General features: G+C 43.6%; 3 protein-coding genes and 1 non-coding gene across 9 annotated transcripts in view; 1 reads left to right on the top strand and 3 right to left on the bottom strand.

The window, feature by feature from the left end:
- The window catches only part of ELAPOR1 (endosome-lysosome associated apoptosis and autophagy regulator 1), a 70,593-nt gene extending 62,740 nt beyond the window's left edge, over positions 1 to 7,853 (bottom strand). For 3 of the 6 annotated variants that reach the window (XR_013384670.1, XM_077905740.1, XM_077905739.1), the window contains exon 1: positions 7,493 to 7,853. Coding sequence is in view for 5 of the 6 variants with exons in the window: in XM_077905740.1 (XP_077761866.1) it covers positions 7,493 to 7,645 (153 nt within the window). In the remaining variant the exon portion in view is untranslated. The remainder of the gene's footprint in view (positions 1 to 7,492) is intronic. The other 3 variants (XM_077905741.1, XM_077905743.1, XM_077905742.1) reach the window with 1 other exon arrangement.
- Positions 7,854 to 7,974: 121 nt separating this feature from the next.
- CFAP276 (cilia and flagella associated protein 276) lies at positions 7,975 to 18,551 on the top strand. Its single transcript, XM_077905746.1, has 5 exons — positions 7,975 to 8,876; positions 16,740 to 16,856; positions 17,374 to 17,489; positions 17,839 to 17,969; positions 18,404 to 18,551. Exons 1-5 carry the CDS (start codon positions 8,796 to 8,798, stop codon positions 18,472 to 18,474), a joined length of 516 nt encoding a protein of 171 aa, XP_077761872.1. The 5' UTR covers positions 7,975 to 8,795; the 3' UTR covers positions 18,475 to 18,551.
- A 1,721-nt stretch (positions 18,552 to 20,272) lies between these two features.
- Positions 20,273 to 20,689, bottom strand: LOC144319841 (small Cajal body-specific RNA 2). The gene has a single exon (XR_013385550.1).
- Positions 20,690 to 22,712: 2,023 nt separating this feature from the next.
- TMEM167B (transmembrane protein 167B) overlaps positions 22,713 to 27,590 on the bottom strand; it is a 5,862-nt gene continuing 984 nt past the window's right edge. Inside the window, exons 2-3 of the mRNA XM_077905747.1 lie at positions 26,066 to 26,197; positions 22,713 to 25,173 (exon numbers count right to left, since the gene is read on the bottom strand). Coding sequence (XP_077761873.1) covers positions 25,091 to 25,173; positions 26,066 to 26,197 — 215 coding nt within the window. The 3' untranslated portion in view covers positions 22,713 to 25,090. The remainder of the gene's footprint in view (positions 25,174 to 26,065; positions 26,198 to 27,590) is intronic.

The raw sequence follows: 27,590 nt of genomic DNA, 5'->3' as shown, positions 1-27,590 counted from the left end.
AGATAGAGATGTCTTTTCCAAATTATACCATGAAAAAAAATGGGCTCTGATACAGCATGTGTGATATGATCCATGTATGGAGAATCATATATTTATATCTATACATTTAAGTATAAAAGTATAGAAAGTCTATAAGTATATAAAGAAGTCTGGAAATATGCAACAAAATCTCTATAGTGATTTTAGCCAATTAATGAAATTTTGGGTAAGGTTTGTGTCCCTGTTTGCATTCTATACTTCTTGATATTTTAGAATAAGAATGTACCACCGTTATAAAAATAATAAAGATATTTTAAAATTGTATTTAAATAGGCCAAAAGGGAATAAGGCAATCTGGAGTTCAATCCCATTCCTAAATTTTCAAAAAAGATATAAAACAGTAACAAGCACAACACTTAGTAAGCACTGACTGACTATATGCTATGCATTTGGCAAAGCACTGTAAGCATTATTTTGCTTAGTCCTCTCACCAATCCATAATAAGATAAAAACTACATTATCTCCATTTTCCAAGTGAAAAAACTGAGAAACAGGAGGGTACCTTACCCAAGACAATGTAGTTGAAATGATAGCTGGGATTAAATCACAGATGACAACTTGTATAGCCATCACTGGCAAGCCAACACTGACTGTCCCATAGAAACATAATGCAAGCCACGTACAAGATTTTTAAACCTCGGGGATCCCTGGGTGGCTCAACGGTTTGGCGCCTGCCTTTGGCCCAGGGCACGATCCCGGAGTCCCGGGATCAAGTCCCGCGTCGGGCTCCCGGTGCATGGAGTCTGCTTCTCCCTCTGCCTGTGTCTTTGCCTTTAAATAAATAAATCTTTAAAAAAAAAAAAGATTTTTAAATCTCCATTAGGCACATTTGAAAAAGCAGAGGCACAGGTGAAATTAAATTTTTTAGGTGAAATTAATTTTAATGATACATTTCAACACACAATCAGTATGCAACATTATTGAGATATTTTGCATTCATTTTTCTGTACTGTGTTCCAAATTTGGTATGTATGTTACACTTTACCATATGACTCAATTCAGATGCTAAATTTTCATCAAAATTCTGTGGTTCCTATTTAGATTTCATAAAATTTCTGGTTAAGAAAGTAGATGGGGACCCCTGGGTGGCTCAGCAGGTTGAGTGACTGACTCATGATCCCCATTCAGGTTGTGATATCAGGCCCCACTAGATGGAGCCCCCCCCACCCCGCCCAGGGCTTCGCTGTCAGTGGGGAATCTGCTCTCCCTCTCCCTCTGTTTCTCTCCCCATTTGCATCCCCATCTCTAAAATAAATAACTCTTAAAAAAAAAAAAAGTAAATGCACATATCCAAGTAGTTCCAAACATAGCTAATAATTTTTCAATGACCGAATTGGGTGTACATTTTAACTTTAATTAAAATTAAATAACATTAAAAATTTATTTCCTCAGCTATACTAGCTTTATTTTCATTGCTTGGTGGTAGCCACACAGGGCCATAGCCACACGGGCTGGTGGGTACCATATCCAGAGAGCATAACTCCAGACCTTTGACTACTATGCTTTCTTCCCTCTTTGCCAAATTCTACCAGCTTTGTCCTCAGAACATCTTTCACATCTACTCTTTTTCCCTTTCCAACACTTTTACCACTGTTCAATTCTTACTAATTTTTTACTACTATAAGAACATATTAATCATAGCTCCACTAAAAATCTGCAACAGTTAACGTTTATTGAGTATTTGCTATGCACCAGGAACTGTTCTAAGTACTTTACATGTATTAACTCACTTAATTGTCATAATATAGTAATCAATTAAGTGGACTTTATTAATATTCCCATTGCAATGATGAAGAAGTTGAGGTGTAAGGAGATTAAGTGATTTCCCCCGGGTCATGCCATTACTGAGTGGAGGAGCTGGAAATTGAATCTATCCCACCCAGTATATCCAGACCCCACACTCTGTACCACTACTCTGCCTCCCTCTCACAAATACATACATTAAAAAATGATAGTTGGAGTGCTAGGAATATAGGTGATTTTTACTCTCTTCTTCTTACTTATCTATCCTTTCTCAAGTTGTCTGCAAATGAAATGTGTCACTTTTACAATTTTTAAGTTTTTCTTAATTTTTAATTTTTTAATTTAAATTTTTAAATTTTTTATTTTTAAAAGATTTTTATTTATTTATTTGAGAGAGAGAGAGAGCATGAGAGAGTGCAAGCAGGGGGAGGGGCAGAGGGAGAGGGAGAAAGAGATTCCCCACTGAGTTCAGAGCCCTACATGGGCTAATCCCAGGACCCCAAGATTATGACCTGAGCTAAAGTCAGATGCCTAGGCACCCCTAAAGTCTTTCCTTTAAAGTAAGTCAAATTGGGGTGCTTGGGCAGCTTGAGTAGCTCTAGGATGTATTTATTTATTTGGGGGCGGAGGGGCAGAAGGCAAAGGAGGGAATCTCAAGCAGACTCCGCACTGAGTGCAGAGCAAGATGCTGGGGCTCCATCCCATGACCCTGAGATCATGACCCCAGCGGAAACCAAGAGCCAGAAGCTTAATGGACTAAGCCTATTAAGGTGCCCCTCAGGAGTCACTTTAGATTTTAGGCTTTCCGTAAAATATTTCCTGAAAGTTCAGGGGTCCTGAGTGTTTTCTCGATCTACTACTTTCCCTATGGAATTCAAACCTTGAATAACGAGTTAGAACCAAACACAGGAAAAAAAAAAAAAAAAAAGAACCAAACACAGGAGGAAATATAAAAACCCAGAAGCTATGATCATACAGTGAAGTATCATGCCAGGGTCTCAGGACTTTCTCCCTCCTGGGAGAGGGGCTGACCCCAGGGAAGTCAGAATTGTGAAAGGTCACCACTCTGCTCCTAAAGCTGTTCTTTCTGCATCTCCCACAGCTATTCTAAAACCCTGACCAAAACCTTTGGCTTGCCCCTCTCTTTCACTGTATACTTCAAGTCAGTTGTCAAACCCTCCAACCTCTACCTTCGGCATATTTTTCATATCTGCACCTCTCCATGTGTCCCACTGCCACCAGCCAGTACAATCCCTCTGTTAGCCTGCTTCTTGACTGGTCTCCTTGCCCCCATCTTCCGCTCTCACCTTCTGGCCTACCTCATGTTTCTTTTAATTCAGGCTAATCCACTCTGAACACTCCACTATCTCTGCCAGAAATCCTTCAGGGATTCTCCACTTCGGCTTTCTAACTTTCCAACCTTGATTTCTATTGTCTCCCACACCTACTCCACATTCCAACCTTATCTCCTCCTGCACTCACATCTACTTCACATTTCATCCGCCTGGTCTACTAGCGGCCTTGGGAATCCCAGGATCCCTTGCATTTTCCTTGTGGACGTTTCTGCAGGCTCCCTTTTCTACCTAATCCACCTCTGCCCATTGCGGTCCTACTGATTTTTCCAGAAGTAGGTCAAGTAAGTGCCAACTGTTCAAATATGTTTCCTTCTTCTCCTTTTCACCTCTGTATTGCCACTCCTGCGTGGTTTACCCCATGTTAACTTTGCATTATCATTTCTATATCCTTATTTGTGTACCTACCTTTTCTGCCTACCAATATTTCTTCAGCACCTGCGACATGTCAAGGGCATGCACTAGGCATTTTATATGTGTTATCTAACTTAATGTAATCCTAACAACAGCCTTGTGAGAGTAAGAACGATAATGAGTATTACCATCCCCATTTTACAGATCTGGAATTGAGGCCACGAGAAGTTAGTCAACTTGTTCAAAGTAGCATCCTTACTAAGTGCCAGAGTCATCATCACTCACTCATCCAATTCTATTACAATCCATGTATGCCGGGTTCCCAAGCCCGATGGACTCTCCAGTATAGACTGGGAAGTGTCCCTTGAGGGGCAATTAGCACTGGAGCCTCAGGGTAGAGCAGATCAGTTAAAGATTTCCTGCTCCTCTCTCATTTGATTCATATTTATTGTACTATAGGAAATGCTCCTTTGGCTCTCAGTCAGCACTTGGCCCAGGCTGGCAGAGGGCTAAAGAAAGGATTCATGGGGCAGCCTAGGTGGCTCAGCGGTTTAGCGCCGCCTTCAGCCCAGGCCGTGATCCTGGAGACCCAGGATCGAGTCCCACGTCAGGTTCCCTGTGTGGAGCCTGCTTCTCCCTCTGCCTGTGTCTCTGCCTCTCTCTGTGTCTCTCATGAATAAATAAATAAAATCTTAAAAAAAAAAGAGAAATGATTCATGAAAACAAATACCATACAGGATGCCTAGTTCCACTGGTCATCCGATTATTGTAAAACTGTGAGAGCAAAGGCCTGTCACCCCCCAGCACAGGTTTAGCAATCTAGAACTCCCATTCTCTGCCACCTCAGTGTAGGCCTCATGCTAAACCTCTATTTCCTGATTAGATCTGGGGGGGTACCTTAGATTCAGAAATGAGGCTGGAACAGCATTGCTGTCATATCTGGTTGGCCTGATAAGACTCCCTGCCAGTATACCCACCATGGACTCCCAAGAAATTCATATGCAGATTAAGAGAAGGGTTAGTCTACCCTGAATTGGTTTTTCATCTTTTAGGGATGGAAGCCCCCAAACTTGTTGAGTCAGTTCATATTGCCAAATGAAGACTGTTGTAACAATGGGTTTATTCTCTTCCTTATTATTTGGAGTCAAGGGTGTCTGGCAGCCACTGTTTGCTCAAGGAGAGTCTAAACAGGATTTGCTATGCCTGTGGCCAATGAGCACAACTCCTAAGTCACTTTGACTCTGGCATGAGGTATGGATCTAAGGGTAAGGAAGCTGAACAGGAAAGGGAGTTAGGCAACTCTAATTTGCACTTATTTTGTATTTTCTCTTTCAAGACGTAAAGTGATCCTTTTTGAGGTAGGTGTTACTGAAACACCCATTGTACAGATGCAAAAACTGTGTGGTAACAGGCAGGGACTAGAACCCTGGTATGTCCAGTTGCACAGATTTCCACTGTCCTGAGTTCATGCTCTGCAACAAGATCTTTTGCTTAGGCAAATGTCAGCCGTTTAAAAAGGACTAAACAGGGCAGCCCGGGTGGCTCAGCGGTTTGGTGCCGCCTTCAGCCCAGGGCCTGATCCTGGAGACCTGGGATTGAGTCCCATGTCGGGCTCCTTGCATGGAGCCTGCTTCTCCCTCTGCCTGTGTCTTTGCCTCTCTCTCTCTCTCTCTCTGTGTGTCTCCCATGAATAAATAGATAAAATCTTTTAAAAATAAATAAATAAAAGGACTAAACACAAAATTTGTACCCCAGTTAGAGTTCTCAAGCATCAATATTCTTCCATCCCTCCCAACTGACACAATACAAAGTGTTTAACTTCTTTTTTTAAAAGATTTTATTGGGGATCCCTGGGTGGCTCAGCAGTTTAGCGCCACCTTCAGCCCAGGGCCTGATCCTGGAGTCCCGGGATCAAGTCCCACGTCCGGCTCCCTGCATGGAGCCTGCTTCTCCCTCTGCCTGTGTCTCTGCCTCTGTGTGTGTGTGTGTGTGTGTGTGTGTGTCTCATGAATAAATAAAATCTTTTTAAAAATTTATTTATTTATTTGACACAGAGAGAGCAAGTACAAGTAGACAGAGTGGCAGGCAGAGGGAGATGGAGAAGCAGGCTGCCCACTGAGAACTGGAGCAGGGCTCAGTACCAGGACTCCGGGATCATGACCTGAGCCAAAGTCAGACGGTTAATGGACTGAGCTATCCAGGCACCCATAAAGTGTTTAATTTCTTAAATGTCTCACATTTTCCAGAGTTGACAAGATCTCACCACGAAGTAGTAGTTGAACTGTATGATTCTTACCTTCCACTCAGGAAACTTGCATGGTGGATTCTTAGGCAAGTGCACTTGCTTGAACTAGTTATCTCAGTTGGTTAGACCACACACCACCAAGGCCAGTAAGCCACAGTCACTGAGAAAATCATCCTGTTCCTAGCCATCTTTAAAAAAGGTCATAAAGGGGTGCCTAGGTGGCTCAGTTGGTTAAACATCTGATTTCATCTCAGGGTCCTAGGATAGAGCCCCATGTCAGGGTCCTAGGATAGAGCCCCACGTCAGGCTCCCTGTTCAGCAGGAGCCTGCTTGTCCCTCCCCCTGCTCATGCCCCCTCTCTCTCTAATAAATAAATGAAATCTTAAAAACAACAACAACAACAACAAAACAGGTCCTAAAGTGGCTTAGTGGAAATGTAGATGGCCCAGGGCAGGTCATCATTGGAACTGTTAAAAGTTACCAAAAGTACCATTGACTGGGATCACTTGTGTCATCTTTATGAATGAAGTAAAAAATTCTCTCTCCTCTCCCCAACTTCCACTCCTTCATGACCTGTTATGCTGTAGACAGTCTACTGGATAGAGCACCTTCATAATAATGTATTTCCATATGGGAGGGGGTTGTTGTTATTAATCAGTTAATACTGACAACTTACAAAAAGTATTTCAGTCTCTCAAAACCCTAACCAAGTATGACATTGGAGATTTTTTTTACAGGGCTAGACTCCTGGTGTATTACAAAATCTTTCACATTTCACAGAGATAACAGAACAACTCTTATTTTGCCTTCCCCAATGCAGTTCTTGTATTTTGTTGCTGCCTCTGCCATATGGTTAGAAAAGGTTACTCGGAGAACAACCAAATAATGTTACTTCAACACTGTAGAAACTACTGAGTTTTGTTACTCCTTAATACCTTTCTATATCCCTCCAAAAAGAATTCTCAAAGAATTTTTGGTTGGAAGACATTCACTACCTACTGTCTGAATTGTGTTGGCAACATTTTAGAAACACCTTGAAGAAAAAAAAAAAAAAAAACTTATGACATATGTCAGCGGAAGTCCAGAGAAGGAAAGTGGAGACGGGTGGAAAGCCAGATATTGCAGACTCAAAGTCTGGTCAGAGGTGGTCGTGTGCTGTCAGGTACATTAAACAAACGGAACTGGAGGAGGCAAAGTAATTAGCAGCTGCAAGGCAACTGGATGTTTAACAAGGGGGAGGGAGAGGTGGCGGGTTCCTTCGGTCCCCTGGCACATCTCCCACCTTCACACTCCTTTTCTTGAAGCCATGATAAAACCACAAGGATTCCCACTTTGCTCCCCTACTTTCCTCTGGCCTTCCTAACTCCTTTCTTAACCCCGCTCTTTCCTCTCACTTTCTAATTTGCCCCTCTGTGCATAATCTTTTGTTTTCAACTACTTTTACGGTAATTTCACTGCAGCTGGAAAACAACCCGTATCTTCTTCCCTCATCCCCGAGCCCAGGGACCTGGGACCTTGCCCTCCGAGCTCAGCGGCTCAGGCTGTAAGGATGATCCGTTTAGTGAGTCCTCCAGTGGGCCGGCCTCTCCGTGACGCCAGTCGGCTCCTCTTCCCTCCCGCTCCCCCCTCCCCACGCCTCATCCCCAAAGAGATGTAAACTCCGTGGCCTCTGAAACTGTGTGTGCCTGGGTGCCCAAGGTCTCCGCCAGGATCTAAGATTGTTCTGACCAACGTGGGGTCGGGTCGGGGAAGACAGTACCTCCTTGCAGGCGTGAAGCTCCGGGCCCGCTCCCCGGGTCACCTGGACGGCGGTGCCAACCCAGAGCAGCAGCCGCAGGAGCCGGAGCGTGCGCCGCTCGGTTCTCCCGGTGCCCCCGGCAGAGGGATGGAGGCTGCGCCTCGGCTCTGCCATAGCGACGTCCTGGGCGACGGCGGCAGCGGCTCAGGTGCTGCGGCGGCTGCGGCTACTGCTGGCAGAAGGCGGAAAAATAGGGGAGGGAGGTTCTCGGGGGGAGGATGCAAGGGGCTGGGCTCGCTTCGGTCACCTCCCTGCGGCTACGCCGAGGCCGCCCATCCTTCCTCCTCCCTCCTTCCTCTTCGCCTCCTACCCACGTCGCCTTGGCAACCGCCTCCTCTCGCTGCGCGCGGGTGGGTCGGGGACCACGAGCCCCTCCGCCGCTCACCTGCCGGTCGCCATGGCAGCCGCCGCCGCGGGGGATGCGCGCGCCGGGGGTCCGCAACCGGCCCAACAGGCGGGCGCAGGGGGCGTGCGGAGAACGCGGTAGCAGCAGCGCCCGGGCCGCCGCCGGAGTCGCCGTTTCCTCTGCTCTTTCGGGCCGTGGGCCATTTGGGAGCATCTCTAATGTTTTGAGGACGTGGCGTTCGACAACACTTTGTGTGCAGCGATCGGAGGACGATTGGGGCCCCGTCTCACCTCCGGAGGTTACAGCCTTGGGAGCGTGGCTCCGGAAGGTGTCACCTGCTGCCGCAGCCGCCTCTGGAGATCCTGCTCCGTGCGGCCACATCCACCCGCGCCTCTCCAACCGGCTCCGTGCGAAGCCTTGAGGCTGGCCCCGTTAAACCGAGGTTAAGCAAGGAGTGTTTGCATTAGCCTGCAACTTTCCAAGCACGACGCCTGGGCTCTTCCGCCTCATTCTCTCACTGCTTTGAAAAATTCTTTTGTTAGATGCGACGGAGTAGCAAATCCCTGGGTCATCTTTTGGGGCTTCTTTGCTGGACGGAGGTGTGTTGCAGGACTGCTGCCCGGCGGAGGCCGACGTTTTCCCACTGAGGCCCCCGAGTGCACACGCAGGGCTCCCTGGTTCGCCGCCGGCGCTTTCGCCCTGCGTTCCCGGAGCTTCCTCCCGAGGGGTGTCTCCGCGCCGGACCGCCAGGTGGCGCCCTTCTCGAAGGGAATTCGCCTCAGTCACAGATGGCGGGGAGTTGCCTGGCAACCGAAACTGGGCGTTCCAAACAGTTGGGACCCGGGATCCTCCGCCTGCGTGGTGTGGGGCTGCGCGGGCTCCCGGCCCTCGCACCCGCGTCTCGCTCCGCCTTTTACCATGCCTTTCCCCCGAGACCCTCTCCAGCGCCCTACGTTGGAAAACGATGACTCCTACCTGGGGAAACTCCGGGCTTCCAAGGTACTGTGGTTTCTTGCTTAGATTCCCAGCAGGCTCGATGGCACGCTTCTTTCTGTTGGCTGATGGGTAGAGATGGTAACTTAGAGCACTCTGGTGAGGACACTGGGTCAGGTACCGGAGAAGTTTTTCTGCCCGCCTCCTTGGCTCCGTATTCAGGTCTGCTAACGTTTCAGAGGTGCCCTCGAGGAGAGGGAAGTAGAGCTCTAGCCCAAGGAACAGGGGCTCTTCTTCCCCAGAGCAATGCTCGGTATAATGTGGATTAAACGGGCCCAGGTTCCCACCAAGCCACCCTTTGCCCTGTTTGGAAAAGTGTTCTCTGAAGAGGTAGGAGATGTGGAATGGGAGAGAAGCCTCTGGAAGCCACCAGGTCATGCTTTTTATGCATCTACCCTCACACCATCTCTGTCTTTTGGCCAATGCTGGAATGTGTTCTTTGTATGGGTGTCAGTGATTTGGGAACTTAGATGATTCTTTTTTTCTGGTAGAAGTATTTGGGATGCTTGAAGTGTTGCAAAATGAGGTGAATTCAGTAGGAATTGTGGCTTGACAACAGTATCAAAGAGCTTCCTTTGATTTATTCAACATTTATCATTTACTATATGCCAAGCATTCTGCTCAACACTGAGGATGTATAGATGAGTTAGATAGGGCTCCTGCTTTAGAGGAACTCTATCTAGTAGAAAAGCTGACAACAGCAACAGCAAAAATGCCCAATAGCACATGTGTTGTGGCAGAGTTATACATCGTGTGTCACTTAAAGGAAAGCTTCCCAGAGCAGGTGAGTTTTCGCATCCACCTAGGAGTTACCTGGGCCAGGTGAGGGAGGAATGTGACTTAGAAAGAAGGAAACAAGAACCAGATATTCAAGGCACAGGGGGCAGCAGGTGCGCATACATGGAAAGGAGAGGAAGAGTGCCTCGTTTGGGGCCAAAGAGTCTAGAATGTTTGGAGCATCCATGTGAGATGGATGAGGGAAGAGAGCAGGAGCTGGAGTCACCTTGTTGGGCTGGGTGTGCTGTGTACACCATGCTACTGAGCTAGGATTCCATCCTGGAGGCGCTGGGGAATCACGTCAGGATTTTAAGCACTAGAGTGACACAATCAATGGGTATTTTTGGAAAGCACGGTGGCTAGAACAGAAGTGGGGACAAGAGGAATCAGCAAGAAGGCAGGAGCCTCAGAAGGCAGAAACCTCCAGGAGGAATAAAAGATCTAAGGCAGGGGATGGCAATAAGGTGCAGATGTTAAAAAGTTGCCAAGGGCAGGACTGATGAAACTTTGTGGCTGGATGTGCACTCAAGAGAAGGAACAAGTCTAGGATAGCTCCTAGGTTTCTGAGGGCTTCATTGATATCATTTACTGAATGAGGCATCCAGGGGAAGCCGGTTTGGGGAGAAAGAAGTTCAGGTCAGTTAGGTAGATGTTGCTTTTGTGGTGCCTGTGGGACATTTAAGTGGAGTTGAATAGCAGGCCACATGGTTGAGAGTTCTAGGTTGAAGCTGTGCGTCTGGAAGCCACAGCATCCATGTGGTGGTCAAAGCCACAGGAAGGAATGAGCTCATCCAGTGAATGAGAATACAAAAAACAGAAATGAAACTCCTGGAGAATGCACTAAGGAGCAGGGAGAGAATGTAGAGCTGACAAGGGAGCTGAACAGTAACAACTAGAGGCAGGAGGAAAATCAGGAGGATCTGGCCTTACAGAGCATAGACGGAACATTCGAGGAAATCAGAATCATGGTGCCAGAAAATGCAGAAGCCAAATAAGATCAGGTCTGGAAAGGATCCACCTAACGTAGCTAAAGATAAAGATCGGTTTCAGTGCTTGCTTAAGAAAGAGGCCGGACTGCAGTGGCTAAAGAGAGTTTGGAAATGGGGAGGAAGTGGAGGTAGTAAATGTTGACTCTTGAAGAAGTCTAGTTCTGAAGGGAAAGTGATAGAGTGATAGCGAGACAGTGATGAAGGAATGAGAGAGGGGCTGGGTATAGGGGATGCCAAGATGGTACAGGTCTCTGAAGCACAAGGAAAGGTTAGTTTCAGGGAAGAAAGGTTCTTCATTTTTATTATTATTTTTGAAGTATAGACGACAAATACAGTGTTCCTATTCATTTCAGCTGTCCAGCATAGCGATTTGACAATCCTATACATTACTCAGTGTCTACCACAGTAAGTGTAGTCAACGCCTGTCACCATACAACATTATTACAGTATTACTGACTCTGTTTCCTATGGTGTACTTTTCATGCCCATGACTTATTTATTTTATAACTGGAAGTTTGTATGTCTTAATTTCTTCACCTATTTCACCCATCTCTCCACCTACCTTCCTTCTGGCAACCATTAGTTTGTTCTCTGCATTTATGGGTCTGTTTCTGCTCTTGTTTGTTTAGTTTTGTTCTTCAGGTTGCACATATAAGTGAAATAATATGGTATTGGTCTCTCTTTGTCTGACTTATTTCACGTTGCAAATACCATCTATCTCCATCCATGTTGTGGAAAAGGGCAAGATTTTTCTTTTTTATGGCTGAGTAATATTCATTGTGGATAGATAGGTAGGTAGGTAGATGAATGGATAAACAATGAAGCTATATATAGATATACATATATAGATAGCACATTTTCTTCATCCTTTCATCTATTGATGGGAGCTTTTGTTGCTTCCACATCTTGGCTATTGTAAATAATGCTGCAGTAAACATAATGCATATATCCTTTTGGATTAAGTATTTTCATTTTCTTTGGGTAAATACCTAATATTGGGGTTACTGGATCATATGGATATTTATTTATTTATTTATTTATTTAAAATATTTTATTTACTTATTCTGAAAGACACACAGAGAGAGGCAGAGACATAGGCAGAAGGAGAAGCAGGCTCCATCAGGGAGCCCGATGTGGGACTCGATCCCGGGATTCCAGGATCACGGCCTGGGCGGAAGGCAGGCGCTCAACCGCTGAGCCACCCAGGGATCTCGGATTTCTATTTTTAATTTTTTCAGGAGCCTCTATACTGTTTTCCCCAATGGCTACACCAATTTACATGTTCCCTTTTCTCCACATTCTTGCCAACACTGTTACTTCTTGTCTTTTTCATACTAGTCATTCTGACTGGTGTGACGTGGTATCTCATTGTGGTTTTGGTTTGCATTTCCCTGATCATCAGTGATGTTAAGCATCTTTTCATAATCAGATTAGGTGTTTTGGTGTTGAGTTATGTATAAGTTCTTTATATATTTTGGATATTAATTCCTTATCAGATATATCATTTGCAAATATCTTCTCCCATCCGGTAGGTTCCCTTTTCATTTTGTTGATGGCTTCCTTTGTGCAAAAGCTTTTTATTTTGGTGTATTTCCAATAGTTTATTTTTGCTTTTGTTTCCCTTCCCTGAGGAGATATACCCACAAATATGTTGATAAGGCTAATACCTAAGAAATTATAGCCTATGTTTTCTTTTAGTGGTTTCAGTTCTCACATTTAGTCTTTAATCCATTTTCATTTTGTTTCTGTGTATGGTGTAAGAAAGTGCCCCGATTTTGTTGTTTTGCATGTAGCTGCCCAGTTTTCCCAGCACCATTTATCAAAGAAACTGTCTTCCCTATAGTATATTCTTGCATCCTTTTCCATAGATTAATTGACCATATAAGCATTGGGTTTATTTATGGGCTCTCTATCCTAGTTGATTGATCTATGTGTCTAATTTTGTGCCAGTACTGTAGGGTTTTTTTTTTTTTTAAGCTTATTTGTTTTAGCAATCTCTACACTCAAGTAGGGCTCAAACTCATGACCCCAAAATCAAGAGTTGCATGCTCTTCTAAGCCAGAAAACACCCCAGGTACTATATTGTTTTAATTACTATAGCTTTGTAGTGTATCTGGAAATCTGGGATTGTGATACCTCCAGTTTTGTTCATTCTCAAGATTGCTCTGATGTTCAAAGTCTTTTGTGGTTCTATAAATTTTAGGATTATTTTTTCTACTTCTGTGAAAAATGCTATTGGTATCTTGATATCTTGATGGGGATTGCACTGAATTTGTAGATTACTTTGAGTAGTATGGACATTTTAACAATATTAATTCTTCCAATCCATAAGAATGATATATCTTTCCATTTGTGCTATCTTCAATTTCTTTCACCAGTGTCTTATAATTTTCAAAGAATAGATCTTTCATTGACTGGGTTAAATTTATTCCTAGATATTTTATTATTTTTGGTGCAATTGTAAATAGAATTGTTTTCTAATTTGTCTTTCCACTTTTTTATTGATGTATAGAAACAACAGATTTCTTTACATTAATTTTGTATTCTGCAACTTTAGGGAACTCATTTATTAGTTCTAATAGTTTTTTAGTAGTCTGTAGGGTTTTCTATATATAGTATCATGTATGTGCAAATAATGACAGTTTTACTTCTTCCTTATCAATTTGGATGCCTTTTATTCCTTTTTCTTGTCTGATTGATGCAGCTAAGACTTTCAGTACTATGTTCAATAAAAGTGGTGATTGTGGACATCCTTGTTTTGTTCCTGACCTTAGAGAAAAATCTATCAGTTGTTCACCTTGAAATTGATGTTGGCTGCGGGTTTTCATATTTACCTTTATTGTGTTGAGATACATTCCCTCTAAATCTACTTGAGATTTTTTATAATAAACAGATGTTGTATTTTGTCAAATGCTTTTTCTGCATCTATTGAGATGATCATACAGTTTCTATCCTTCCTTGTTAATGTGATGTATCACGCTGATTTGTGAATACTGACCTACCCTTGCATCATTGGAATACATCCCATTTGATCATAGCGAATGATCCTTTAAATGTATTATTGAATTTGACTTACTAATATTTTATTGAAGATTTTTATGTCTGTGTTCACCAGAGATATAGGCTCGTAGTTTTCTTTCATTCGTAGTCTCTGTCTGATTTTGGTATCACGGTAATGCTGGCCTTGTAGAATGAATTTGGAAGACTTCCTTCCTCTTCTGTTTTTTAGAATGGTTTGAAGAGTGTTGGGGCAGCTCAGGTGGCTCAGCGGTTTAGCGCCACCTTCAGCCCAGGGCGTGATCCTGGAGACCTGGGATCGAGTCCCAAGGACTCCCTGCATGGAGCCTGCTTCTCCCTCTGCCTCTCTCTCTCTCATGAATAAATAAATAAAAATCTTTTTTTAAAAAATGAAAAGAGTGGGGATCCCTGGGTGGCTCAGCGGTTTCGCGCCTGCTTTTGGCCCAGGGCGCGATCTTGGAGTCCCAGGATCGAGTCCCGTGTCGGGCTCCCGGCATGGAGCCTGTTTCTCCCTCTGCCTGTGTCTCTGCCTCTCTCTCTCTCTCTCTCATAAATAAATAAAAATAAATCTTAAAAAAATAAATAAAATAAAAATAAAAAAATGAAAAGAGTGTTAACTCTTTTTAAATGTTTAACAGAATCCACTTGTGAAGCTATCTGGTCCTACACTTTTGTTTATTGGGTTTTTTTTTATTATGATTTCAGTTTTATTACTAGTAATTCATCTGTTCAAATTTTCTATTTGTTTTTGATTTAGTTTAGGAAGATCCTATACATTTTTTCATGGTATTTTGCTATAATTCTCTGTGTTTCTGTGATGTTGGTTATTATTTCTCCTCCTTCATTTCTGATTTTATTTAAGTCCTTGCTCACTCTTTTTTTTCCTGAGGAGTCTGGCTCAAGGTTTATCAATTTTATGTTTTCCAAGAACCAGCTCTTGGTTTCACTTGGTTTCCTTGATCTGTGTGTGTGTGCGTGTGTGTGTATTAGTCTTCATTTATTTCTGCTCTGATCTTTATTATTTTCTTCTACTAATTTTGTTAGATTCTTTGTTAGGCTTTGTTCATTCTTTTTTTCTAATTTCTTTAGGTATAAGATTAGATTGTTTGGGATTTTTCTTGTTTCTTTTTCTTTTCTTGTTTCTTGACGTAGGCCTGTATTACTAAAAAATTCCCTCTTACAACTCTCAAAGGCTTCAGACAGTGTGTTTCACTGTGTTTTCATTTTCTCTGTATTTTTTTATTTCCTCTGATTGCTTAGTTGACCCATTGGTTGTTTAGTAGCATGTTGCTTAGCCTCTCTGTATTTTTTCCAGTTTTTTTCTTTTCTGCTAATTAACTTCTAGTTTCATACCACTGTGGTTGGAAAAGTTTCTTGATGTGATTTCGGTCTTCTTAAATTTATTGAGACTTGTTTTTTGGTTTGATGTGTGATCTCTCCTGGAGAATGCTCCGTAAGCTCTTGAAAAGAATATGTGGAATGTTGTGTATCTATGTGTCAGGTCCATCTGATCTGATTTTTAAAAAAAATGGTTCAAAGCCATCATTTCCTTGTTGGTTTCCTGTCTGGATGATCTATCCGTTGATGTAAGTGCATGTTAAAGCCCCATAATATGGGTGTATTACTGTCAGTTTCTGCCTTTATGTCTATTAAGGAAAAATTTGCTCTAAGTAGTTAGGTGCTCCTATTTTGGGTACATAGATATTCACAATTGGTTTTTTAAATTTTAAAAGATTTTACTTATTTATTCACAAGACAGAGAGAGAAGCAGAGACATAGGCAGAGAGAGGATAAGCAGGCTCCCTACAGGGAGCCCAATATGGGACTCCAGGATCACGCCCAGAGCCAAAGGCAGACGCTCAACCACCAAGCCACCCAGGCATCCGATCTTCCCAATTGTTATATCCTCTTGTTGAATTGGTCCCTTTATCACTATGTAATGTCTTTAATGTGATTCTTGGTATAGTCTTTGTTTTAAAGTTTATTTTGTTTAATATAAGTATTGCTGGTTTTTTTTTTTTTTGCTTCAATTTGAATGTAATATCTTTTTCCATTCATAAGGGTTATTCTTGAGTAAAAGGTATATCCCTTTCTTTGAGATAGGACAATGGATATGAGGATGGTATTCATGCTTGACAGTCTTACTTTCTCAGTGGAGGACAGTCTCATTCTTCTGCTGAATGAGGACATGATGAAGCTTATGTAGCCTTTGAGGAATTGGAGGAGAGCTGCCTATGCTTGCATCATGTATTTCTAGTTTTCTTGTTTCATTTATCATATTTTTTTTGTGACAGCACGTACTATTCAATTAATGCCTGACCCGAGTTACACAAGCACTTTGTCATATGTAGAGGAGGGTTCCAACACTGAATAGATTGAATTTGATTTCTACTAGGTTGAAGCTATACTCATTGGAATGCAGTCATTATTCAAACAATATTTCATTTTTGAATACCATGTGTTAGGTCACTGCGCTAGGTACTAAGGATGTGAACAATGTGGCATTTTACATTAAATGAAGAAATCAGTTGTGTGCTTTTCACATTATGAGGTTCTTTCCTGATTTTCCTGTTTCTGATTACCTTAGTATCTTTTCTCTCTCCTCCCCCTCCCCATTATAATATTGTGCAATCGTGAGCCCTTTTGGCCACAATCCTTTTTTGCAGGCTTTAGCCACTACTTCATGTGGATGATCCCCAGACCTCTATTACTTGCTCTGAGCTCTCCTTCAAGTTTCAACTTCCCATGTTCCACGTGTTGACTGCATTCGGGCAACTTAACCTTTTCTTCAAACTCAGAGGACATCTAAACATGAGCTCATATTCCTTCTTATCTTCTCTGCACTCACCACCCCGTCCCACTCCACCCTTTTTCCTGTATTCCTGGCCAACTTTTGTCAGTTCTAATATTGAAAACCTAAGAGCATCAAAAGCCTGGGAGTCTTGCCTCATATCGTTCTTCCCTTTGAAGAGACCCCCTGAGCTTCAGTTACACTAGGATGGAAATAAGGAGATGGATGTCACTGAAGCTATCATATCAGCAAGGCCTCCTGTAACCAGGTCCTGCTGTGGTTTCTCTTTTGCAGAAACTGCCATATAAGAACCCAACTCACCTTGCTCAGCAACAGGAACCCTGGAGTCGGCTCAGCTCAACTCCCACAATCACCTCCACGAGGCGGGATATTTATTTTCTTGATCCTGAGGTACCCAGCATTGAAATACTATTTCTCTTCACACCTGCTTAAGATTCATATATATCTTTTTTGAAAGGTAGTCTGTCCTCAATGGCATCAGCATCTTTATTTTGTCCCTAGTCCAAGGTCCTACCAAACCTAAAGCCTAATATCAATTTATCTGGCCTCTGGGAAGTCGGAAGGCTTGTGTTTTGCTACAGTAGATTATCTGGAGCAAATCATTTTCTCACCAGACTTTTCATTCTTCTGATAACCATACATGACATAAGGCCCATTAAGCCCATGTGGAGGACAATATGATTTCCATATCTCCAGTGAGAGCTCACCCCCCCCCCACCCCATTAGACCTATAACACAATTCTATATTGACAAGAGTCAAGATGCCTTTGATGTGTAAGGAGCTGGTGGACATCAAGCCCAAAAGGAGTTCACTCTGCTTTTGGGGAAAAAGTAAGCCCAACAGAACTTGACTAGAGTTGAGGTAAAGGTGGCAAGTTAACCCTGGGTGGATTGACTTCTTCTGTAGATACCAAAGGATGACCTGGATTTCCGCTTAGCAGCCTTGTACAACCACCACACAGGGACATTCAAGAACAAAAGTGAGATACTTTTACACCAGGAGACCACCCAGGATATCCATGGGTAAGTGGTACAGGCAGGACTTCTCCACCCTAAGGACAATGCCACCCAGTCATGTAAGGTAAAGTGTCACCTGGGAAATAAGATAATCAATAGGTACTCATTTGTATACATTTTTCTGTGCTTTTTACATCTATAATGCAATTTCTGTATTTTTATTAACTAAAGTGAATAGAGATCCTCCAGCATTTTGCTCATCTGTATAAACAAACAAAATATTCAGCTAATTCCCAGAGGATAAAGGTCTTTGGCTGCATTATTTTTGAGGCTGCATGCAACTTTCTTTCCCTCCTCACCTTTCTTCTTCTGATTGATTTCACTCTCCCCTGTTCTTCCCCATACCATCTTCTAGAATCATCAAGACCCAATTCCCTGGAGAACTTTTACCCCCTCCTCCGCCACCTTCCGTCACTTCCCGAGCTAACATCAGACACTGGATCAACCCTAAGAAGGAGTCTATCCACAGCATCCAGGGATCCATAGGTAAGGGTTAGAAGACTGGATGGGCAGATGGGTGGTACAAGAGCTTTTTTAAATTGACCCAGGAATCAGGGAATTGAGGTGATTGGTCATTAGAGAACTTCAAGGATAACTGAAGGTCTTAGAATAGCAGTGACTAAGTTGGCACTTTCTCAGATTAATACCAGAGGACATACTGCCTATAAACTAGAAGATGAATTTTCAGAGCCTTTAGCTCTGTCCCCTAAGTCTAGGGGACAAAATGTCTATCAAAGGACAGAAATCTGGGGGTGGAGGACCCTACAGCTATCTCCCATCAGTCCTCTATAGGCCAGTTTCCCCAGATGTTATAAGAACCTCCTCCACAGTACCCAGCAATGTATGGGTGATTACAGGTTCCCAGAAAAGGCAAAGGATTTGCAATTCACAGCCTACTCCCTCTTCTCTTTTCTCCACAGTGTCCCCTCACACTGCTGCCACCAATGGAGGCTACTCCCGAAAGAATGATGGTGGCTTCTTCTCTACTTAGTGTTGACAGGCTCCTGGACTAATTAATCATAGTGGAACATACTGCCGCTCACCTCCATTAAATAGATTTGTGCTGGATGAAGCCTGAAGTGCATTACCCATGGACTGAGAGTTGCCACTTAACTGCTTTTAAAATGTGGGAGGCGGGATCCCTGGATGGCATAGTGGTTTGGCGCCTGCCTTTGGCCCAGGGCGCAATCCTGGAGACCCGGGATCAAATCCCATGTCGGGCTCCCGGTGCATGGAGCCTGCTTCTCCCTCTGCCTGTGTCTCTGCCTCTCTCTCTCTCTCTCTGTGTGTGACTATCATAAATAAATAAAGAAAAAAAATATTAAAAAAAAAAAAAATAAAAAAAAAAAAATGTGGGAGGGATGTTTCCCAACTTCTAGAAATTAGTCCTCGTGGACAGATTTGCAATTTGGAAAGTCATCTTGCTGAAAAGCTAAGGATTTAGAACTAAACAGCACATGGGTGCCTGCGTGGCTGTTAACTGTCTCAGTCTTGATCTCAGCTGAGGTCTTGGGTCTTAGGGTCTTGAGTTCAGGCCCCACATTGGGCTGGGTGTGGAGCCTACTTAAAACAAAAAAAGAAAAAAAAATCTTGTTTTCAGCAGGGGACAGGTATTCATATTTTGTAAAGTGGACTCATTCCAAACTTGTATGTCAGACACTGAGATAAATTTTGGGGAAACAAGAGTGGGCACAGCCCATTCTCTTAATGAGCTTACCAAACCATAATTCTGGAAGCTCTATGGAGAATTAGCATTTATGCTGAGGTCATTCATACTTAACAGATGTCAGACCTTCTGAATTTAGTCATCTGCTGGACTCTACTTTACCATAAGGGTTCCATTTTCCTGGTCCTGGTTCCTTGCCATTGTTCATTCTCTAACTCTGCTCTCTTCTTGCCTGGGAGCCAATTCCCTTTTGTCAATTTGTGCTGTGAAATACAGTCCTTGATTCTTATAAACGTGATTCAACAACCTGGTGCTTGGGTTTGAAGGTACCTAAAAACTGATGCATTGATGTGGTTTCTAAAATTACAAGTCACTCAGGGGAACCTGATGTTAGATTAGGCAAGAAACTGCAGACCTTTCAGAATACCGTAGGATCAGTTCCTATTTCTAAGTTTGGACAGCATATGCATTGTTGCATAATTCAGATGAGAAAGCTGCTTCCTGTTACTCAGGTACAGGGTCCTTAAACCATCAAACTATCACAAGCCCTCTTCCAGAGACTCCAGCCTATTCAGATCCCATCTGCTGCCAAGTGGCAATATGAAGTTTCAGTTCTCTCTCTAAGATCTTATTTATTTATTCATGAGAGACACACAGAGAGAGGGAGAAGCAGGACCCCGTTTCCAGGATCTCACTGGGCCCCTGGGCCTCCCAGTTCTCACTGTTTAGACCTGATGAAAGTGGCAGAGAGGAAGGGCTCTGGGTAATCATCGCATGCAGGTTATTTGATACTGAATTTTTAAAAATTTATTATCGTGACCCCATACATCGAGGTTTAAAAAAGCCTCCCTGATAATTGTAATTCCGTAAAGCTGGGGCCAGTCCCCGCACTCCGGACCCTGCAAGCGCTCCACGCTCTCACGGGATACGCATGTGTAACACCCGTACACGCACGCCCGTAGACCTAACCTGCAGGGTCAGACGCCGTACAGAGGCCACCAGGGCCACCAGGGCCAGGCCTGCGGGGAAGGCAACGGGCGGAGGGAAACCGTGCAGCGCACACAAGCCCCCCGTGCCTGCGGCTGCACCCGGGGCCTCCGGCGGCCGCGCCCCGGGGCCGGGCTCAGATCAGAATCGCCTCGATAATCAGCGGCGCGGGACGGGCCCGGCCTCGTCTATCTGATCAATTCATCACTTCTGAGCGCCGGGCCCCGTCAGACCAGCGCCGGGGCCGCGGTGCTGCCGCCGCCCGCGGGCCTCGCCGCACAGCGCCCCGCGGAGGGGGCTTCGCAGGAGGGAGCTTTTCATCTCGGGCCGGCCCGGCGGGGCTGGGTCACAACCCGATCAAATAAGATCAAGGTGTAGACGGGGGGAGGGGCTCAGGGACGGCGCACACACGCTCGCCTTGCACGCCCCACGTGGACCCACCACACTCGCGCGCCCACTCACTCAGCCCACACGCGCCTTCCACGCGCCTTCCACGCACATCGCAGCACCACACACAGCACCGCCGCCCCAGGCCGCTCTCCCTCCGGGAAGGGCCGGAAGTCGGCACCCCCCCTTTTAAAGGCCTCCGCCCCGGAGGATTCTGGGAGGAGCCACTGAGCGCAACGCCCTCGGCCGGGTGCGCCCTCGGTGCGCTCTGCTGCCCTCGCGTGGCTCGGAGGGGGAACCCGGGTCCCCGGGAAGGTTTGGACAAACTCCGGCAAGACTAGACCGCAAGATCGTGCTTGTCTTTTTTTCCCCCCTCTCTTTAAAGATTGTAGTTATTTATTCATCACAACACACAGACACACAGACACACACACACACACACACACACACACAAACACACACACACGCGGGCCCCATGCAGGGAGCCCGACGTGGGACTCGATTCCGAGTCTCCAGGATCACGCCCTGAGCTGCAGGCGGCGCTAAACCTCTGAGCCACGGGGGCTGCCCTGATCGTGCTTGCCTTACGCACGATCTTTGCCCAAGTACATATTTATATCCGTATCTATAGCTTTCCTTTGATCTTCGACCCACGTCTTTGATCCAAGTTCTGGATATAAGATGAGTCAGTCGCAGGAGATTTATAGATGATGACTGCTGTCCCATGGAGAAGGCAACCCTGGTCATTAACCAGGATCGGCGCCCCCAGGAGCTCCTTCTCCCAAGGGAAAAGGAAAACATTTTACCAAAGGGAAAAGTGAGAATAGATTATTTAAATCCAATGATTTAGGGACGCCTGCGTGGCTCAGCGGTTGAGCGCCTGCCTTCAGCTCAGGACCTGATCCCAGAGTCCCAGGATCGAGTCCCCATCCGCCTCCCTGCATGGAGCCTGCTTCTCCCTCTGCCTGTGTATCTGCCTCTCTCTCTGTCTCTCATGAATAAATAACAATCTTTAAAGAAATAATAAATCCAATGACTTAGTAGTCAGGCTGTGAAATGAATAAAAGCAGGAAGGCATATCCCTGTCATTTACAAGAGCCCTCTTACTACTGGGAGCTTGATTTTTTTTTTTTTAAGATTTTATTTATTCATGAGAGAGACAGAGAGAGAGGCAGAGACACCGGCAGAGGGAGAAGCGGGCTCCATGCAAGGAGCCCGACGCAGGACTCGATCCCAGGTCTCCAGGTTCATGCCCTGGGCCAAAGGCGGGGCTAAACCGCTGGGCCACCCGGGTGCCCGGGTATTGCTGAGCCTTCACTTAACTGTCCATTAAAGCATGTCTTTCAAATTCCAGAATGAGTAGTGACTATATAATGAGAATTAGCTCCTTTCACATCAAGGGACACAATTTTTTACATGTCAGTTCCTTCTTTCTCCTTTTTCAACGAAAAACGTTTGTGTGTGGAGAAGGTAAATCAGAAGAATTTTGTGGATTTATAATTTGTAACTGTGCCAGTTCCACTGTGCACTTGGAATAAACAAATAGGGGAAAACTATCCATTCATGTCAGAATCCCACTGGCTCAAGGATTTTCTGGGTGCATGGATGGTAAACCTGATAATCTCATGTTTCATTTTTTGGTTTTTTTTTTTAAGATTTTACTTATTTATTCATGAGAGACACCCAGAGAGAGAGAGAGAGACAGAGAGAGACAGAGACAGAGACACAGGCAGAGGGAGAAGCAGGCTCCATGCAGGGAGCCCGATTTGGGACTCCATCCTGGAACTCCAGGATCATGCCCTGAGCTCAACTGCCCTGCCACCCAGGCATCCCTGATAATCTCATTTGAATGAAGTTTATGACTGGTAATGACAGATATTTGTATTCCATTGCAGTGGTAGATAAAATGTATGGAGTGTTATCTGCCTTATTTAATATACTTTAAAACTTATTCATATATACATGCTTATATATAAGCTGATACATGTATCAGTTCCCTCAAAGGAGGAAACTACACCTTCATAAATTCTGAACTATATCGCATATTTGCTGACCATTACAAGGGATTAACAGGAATAAACTAATAGTTTATTAGTCACTAATAAACTAAAAAGGTATACTTGGGTAGAACCCAGGGGACTGTTGAACACTTAATGAATTCATCATGTGACAAATAAAATGGACAAAAATAGTAGGGAAAGAAATTTTATTTTCAAGGATTTGTGCATACAATGGTGAATAAAAAATTGTATTTCAACTATAAAAGGCTGACTCCATCCCACCCTGGTATTCAGGGTTTATGGTGATGCCAGTTTGAATCTGAGGCAATATTGCTATCCCCCTGCTTCCACCCCTAAAAGACTCCCTCAGAGGAACAACTTCCTATAATTTTTAGTCAAAATATATATGACACATCAACCAAAGTAATGAGTTAAACAGCCGTCTGCTCATCTGCTTACATAAAGGCAAGAAATGAAATAAGCTGTGTATTTGTTTCTTGCTGTAAATTACCTTCATTTTGTGCACGTTTTTGGTACATTCTCGTATGAAAACATCTCAAAATATAACAATTGAGGTCAAGGTGACCCATCTGGGAGGTTGTAAAAATTGGTTTGAACTAGAACTGTGAAATGAAATATGAAGCAGCTCTACTCACCAAGCTTAGAGACATTAGCCCTATTGGAAAACAAGTCATTAAAGCTACAAAATAAGTGCAAAACATGCTAAACCTGTATTTCCAGGGAGTGACATTCCTGCTGGCCAACAGGTCCCAAACACACCTACAAGGTGTAACTCTTCCTTTCTATTCCAATAGATGTCCTTTCCCTCATGCGAAAGATCCTCAGAAGTGACAATGGAAAACACATTAATCATTGAAATTTACCCTGCAGGCCAATTCTGGAAGAGGCAAAAGCCACAACTCTGAGATGATTAGACATGTAGTGTTTACTTGAGGACTTTCTATACCTCTAGAAACCCTCAAAGCACTGAACTGCCTATTTTGGAACCTAAACTTCCTAGCAGCTTTTCTTTGGGGATAAGAAAAAAAAAACAATTTCCTGCCACACAGGGGTCAACCACAGCTAACCTGTCCATAGTCAAGTTTTACTGTAATGGACAATCCAATTAGTTCCTATACTTTTGCTTGCTTTTTACAATAATTTAATTTTAGACCAACTCTCTTTTTTAAATGGGTCTTTTCTCAAATGTTGAGTCATCTAAAATGATTTGTGTAAGGTATCATATCCATGGAAAGGCCTATTAATCTCTATTGCAAACATCTGTTTTCCTTTACTTTAGAAAACACCCTCATTTTATCCATGGATTCTATGAACTGTCCCAACATGCCCGTGAATATCAACAACTTCTCTCACTCATTTGAATTTACCATGTTCTTATAATACATAGAGTTTCCAAGATACCTAAAGAGTACTGCAATATGAGGAAAACTAAGAGTTGCCCAAGAAAAACAAGCAATCAATTAAAAATTGCCATAATAACCCAGACTCAAACACAGAATAAGGCTGTGTCTTGGATAACATGACAAAACATCCATCTAACATCACAATAAATTCTTATACTAAATGACTTTACTAGTGTATGAATTATATACTAAATTTTACTAACTGCAAATATATTAAAAATTATTTCTTCAATACTTTCTCTTTTCCCTAGTAATGGCATTTAAGACTGAGTAACGCTATTTAGTACTCAGTAATTTAGAGTACATAAAAAGGTTTTAGGAAAATTACAACAGTGGATTCATTTTCTCTATACCATTTGATGGGATGAAGTCTCTTTTGGGGGATACTGGCGAACAGAACATTTTTCTCATCCCAAGTTACTGCTTTCTGGTCTCATCACAGACAGATAATTCCTAAATCTTATATAGGCCCAGATTTTCTTGGCAAACTCTTGAGCTACCAACACAGCACAGCTATTTCATCTCTCCTCTTTTTGCAGTGAGGACCATGCCTCTCTTTTCTGTTCCCAGATGGGTATATGAAAGAGAAATTTCCAAAGCTGAACATTTTTCTTGGTATTGTTTAACTCCTATTCCCCTCCTCCCCCCTCACCCACCTACCGCCCCCCCTACCACCCCCACCAATTTGCCAAATCCAAATCAAACAGTGGAGGGGAAAAAGTCAAGTCTTGAAAATCCTCCTTCCAAGAGGTGTGAATATAGCCTATGTCCTTCCCTAACGAGGCTCGGTTTGAAAAGATCCTCAGGATGGGCTGAAGAACAAAATGGGTGACAGGTTTTGATGCAGGAGGTATGTAATCTTGTCACCGTGGGGTGTAATTTATCTGGACATTATATGCTCTCTGCTGAGGACTGATTCACACACAGGTCAAAGGAAGTTGGCCTTCTGGAGTCCCCTGAAGCATAAATAATGTTTGTAACCAGGAGGAATTTCCCCTATATACAGTAGGGGCAGATGCTGTGGCGTCATCTTGGGGACTTTGATGATTTTAGCTGAGCTCTCTTACACTGGGCCCAGGCCCCGGACAGTTTCTTCACCCTCATCCTCTTGGTTGGCAGCTGATGAGATGGATGCTTTGGAATTCATTTTACAAACAGGACGTAAAAGGCCATTACAACGCAGGCGATTGCCACAGCAGCATGCAGCCTGGTTCCAATCACAGCGGCTAGCAGACAAAAGTAAAAAGAGAAAAGAAATCACATCTGCCCTTCATGTAAGTCCTCACTTTCAAGGTGACCACTTAAGGTGCTATTGCCACAGCAGCATGCAGCCTGGTTCCAATCACAGAGGCTAGCAGACAAAAGGAAAAAGAGAAAAGAAATCACATCTGCCCTTCATGTAAGTCCTCACTTTCAAGGTGAGCACTTAATGCTATTAAGATATTTTGAAACCTGTAGTCACGATGAAGAGACCTATCAAGGTTCTCAAGAACCCACTCAGGAATGCATTTAAATACTATCTTTGGGGGCACCTGGGTGGCTCAGTGGTTGAGTGTCTGCCTTCTGCTTGGATCATGATCCCTGAGTCCTGGGATCAAGTCCCAAATCAGGCTCCCCACAGGGAGCCTGCTTCTCCCTCTGCCTGTGTCTCTGCTTCTCTCTGTGTCTCTCATGAATAAACACATTTTTAAAAATAATTAATTAATTAAAAAATATTAGACTTAAGCTCTAGGTTCTAGGTTAACATACTCTTTGTATTTTGCCCTGTTTTGACAAAAGATTTAGGTAGGTAGGATTTACCTATAATAAAAAGTGAAAAAGCATTTGAATTAATGAAACTTAAAAGAGAATCCAGTATATTCTTTCTAGAAATTCAGAAAAACTTTTCATTGAGAAAATATTACAACAATTCTAGTCCAGTCTAAAATGCTTTAATTTACATACTTTTACTACATGGAGGATATTAAAATTACCTTGATGCGAAAATAAATAGTTATATCGCAGTGGAACCAAATATAATGCCACAATAACCTATCCCACCTCCCCCACACGCACACTTTGTAGCACCTCACTGTCCAGAGATGGCAATCTCCTCTCCCTGTCCAGATAAGATCTTACCTTTGTAAAACACACCCCAAACTCCTTTCTTCTCTGATAGCAGCCAGGTTTTGAGACGAGGTACTTTCTTGAAGTAAGCACAGGTGCAAACAAAGAGCAAACCAAACACCAGAATTCCATCCAAGGAGTACACTATTATAGAAAGAAACACACACACACACCTTTGGTACTAATCTGGCTTGGAACAGGTGATCCCATTTGAGAATGCAAAGGAGAACAGAGTGATATCAAGACATTAAAATCAATTAGCAATGCCAACCCTTGACAAGAGGAAGCCTAAAATCCTGGGACTGACAAGGTTACTTCACTGTTCCCCAAATTGCTTGCAGACAGCCCTCTTACAAAGATTTCACTGCACCTTCTCCTCCTCTTTCAAGAGCTACAAGTCTCGGGGATCCCTGGGTGGCTCAGCGGTTAAGCGTCTGCCTTCTGGCTCAGGGTGTGAGGCTGGAGTCCTGGGGATCCAGTCCCACGTTAGGCTCCCTGCACTGAGCCTACTCCTCCCTCTGCCTGTGTCTCTGCCTCTCTCTCTGTCTCTCATGAATAAATGAATAAAATCTTAAAAAAAAAAAAAAAGAGCTACAAGTCCTGAGAACACTGCATCACTTTACTGGAATCAGCCTCCCAGGAATGGCCAGTGTTGATAACAGTTTGAGAGAGGTGTGAGAATCCTTGGAGCATGAGCGGAGGAAAGTACACATGTTCCTATTATCAATCACTCATGTGATAAAGGAGAGCTAGATGTTTAGCCAAGTCTCTCAGATCTGCATTTGCTGAAGAATATGTTAAGGCAAAAAGTAAAGCTAAACGGATATAGCAACTTTCCTACGCTTATCTTACACTTTATGCATGATACTCTACTTACAAACCAAATTTCTGCTACAATAACAACACATTCTTGTTAAAAAAAAAAAAAAAAGCATCTGAGGCATTGACATAGAACAACTGTGGGGCACCTGGGTGGCTTAGTCCGTTAAGTGTCTGCCTTCAGCTCGGGTTATGATCCCAGGGTCCTGCATCCGCCCTACTTAGCTGGTAGTCGGCTTCTCCCACGCCCTGTGCCCCTCCCCACTGCTTGTGTGCGCTCTCTCAAATAAATAATCTTTGTTTTACAAAAAGGACAACTGCGGGAGCGGGGGGGAAGCTTTGAACAACTGGTTCTACTTCTTCCATATGTTAACATGCTATTTCTTGTACGCGTACGCACAATGAAGCACCTAACTGCAAAAAAAAAAAAAAAATCAGAACAAAAGAGGAGGGAAAGTAACTAAAATTTGCTCAGTTATTATTATCTTTCAGACTGCTCTCTTATTTCTTGGTTCTGATGATCTCTTCCTCCCAGTGATGTCCCAGTACTGTGCCTCGGTAACCTTAGACCTGTGACCTGCCCAGGAAGCTCCTAAAGGATATTGTACATAATCAGTACCTGCCAGTTCCGGGCCACTCTATCTCCCTCTCTTCAGTAAAACTATCTCACAGCCAGTAAATTAACACATACACTAAATTCTTATGATGAATGATACTT

Source organism: Canis aureus, chromosome 8 (genome assembly GCF_053574225.1).
Source record: "Canis aureus isolate CA01 chromosome 8, VMU_Caureus_v.1.0, whole genome shotgun sequence".
In the NCBI taxonomy this organism is placed as follows: domain Eukaryota; kingdom Metazoa; phylum Chordata; class Mammalia; order Carnivora; family Canidae; genus Canis; species Canis aureus.
This window is presented reverse-complemented; position numbering and strand designations above follow the sequence as displayed.

What these genes read in the sequence shown, in the direction of transcription:
- CFAP276 (XM_077905746.1), top strand. Translation starts at nt 8,796, where the DNA reads ATGCCTTTCCCCCGAGACCCTCTCCAGCGCCCTACGTTGGAAAACGAT. An exon ending in GGAAACTCCGGGCTTCCAAG is followed by an intron (nt 8,877 to 16,739) that starts GTACTGTGGTTT and finishes TCTCTTTTGCAG; the next exon opens with AAACTGCCATATAAGAACCC. An exon ending in TTTATTTTCTTGATCCTGAG is followed by an intron (nt 16,857 to 17,373) that starts GTACCCAGCATT and finishes CTTCTTCTGTAG; the next exon opens with ATACCAAAGGATGACCTGGA.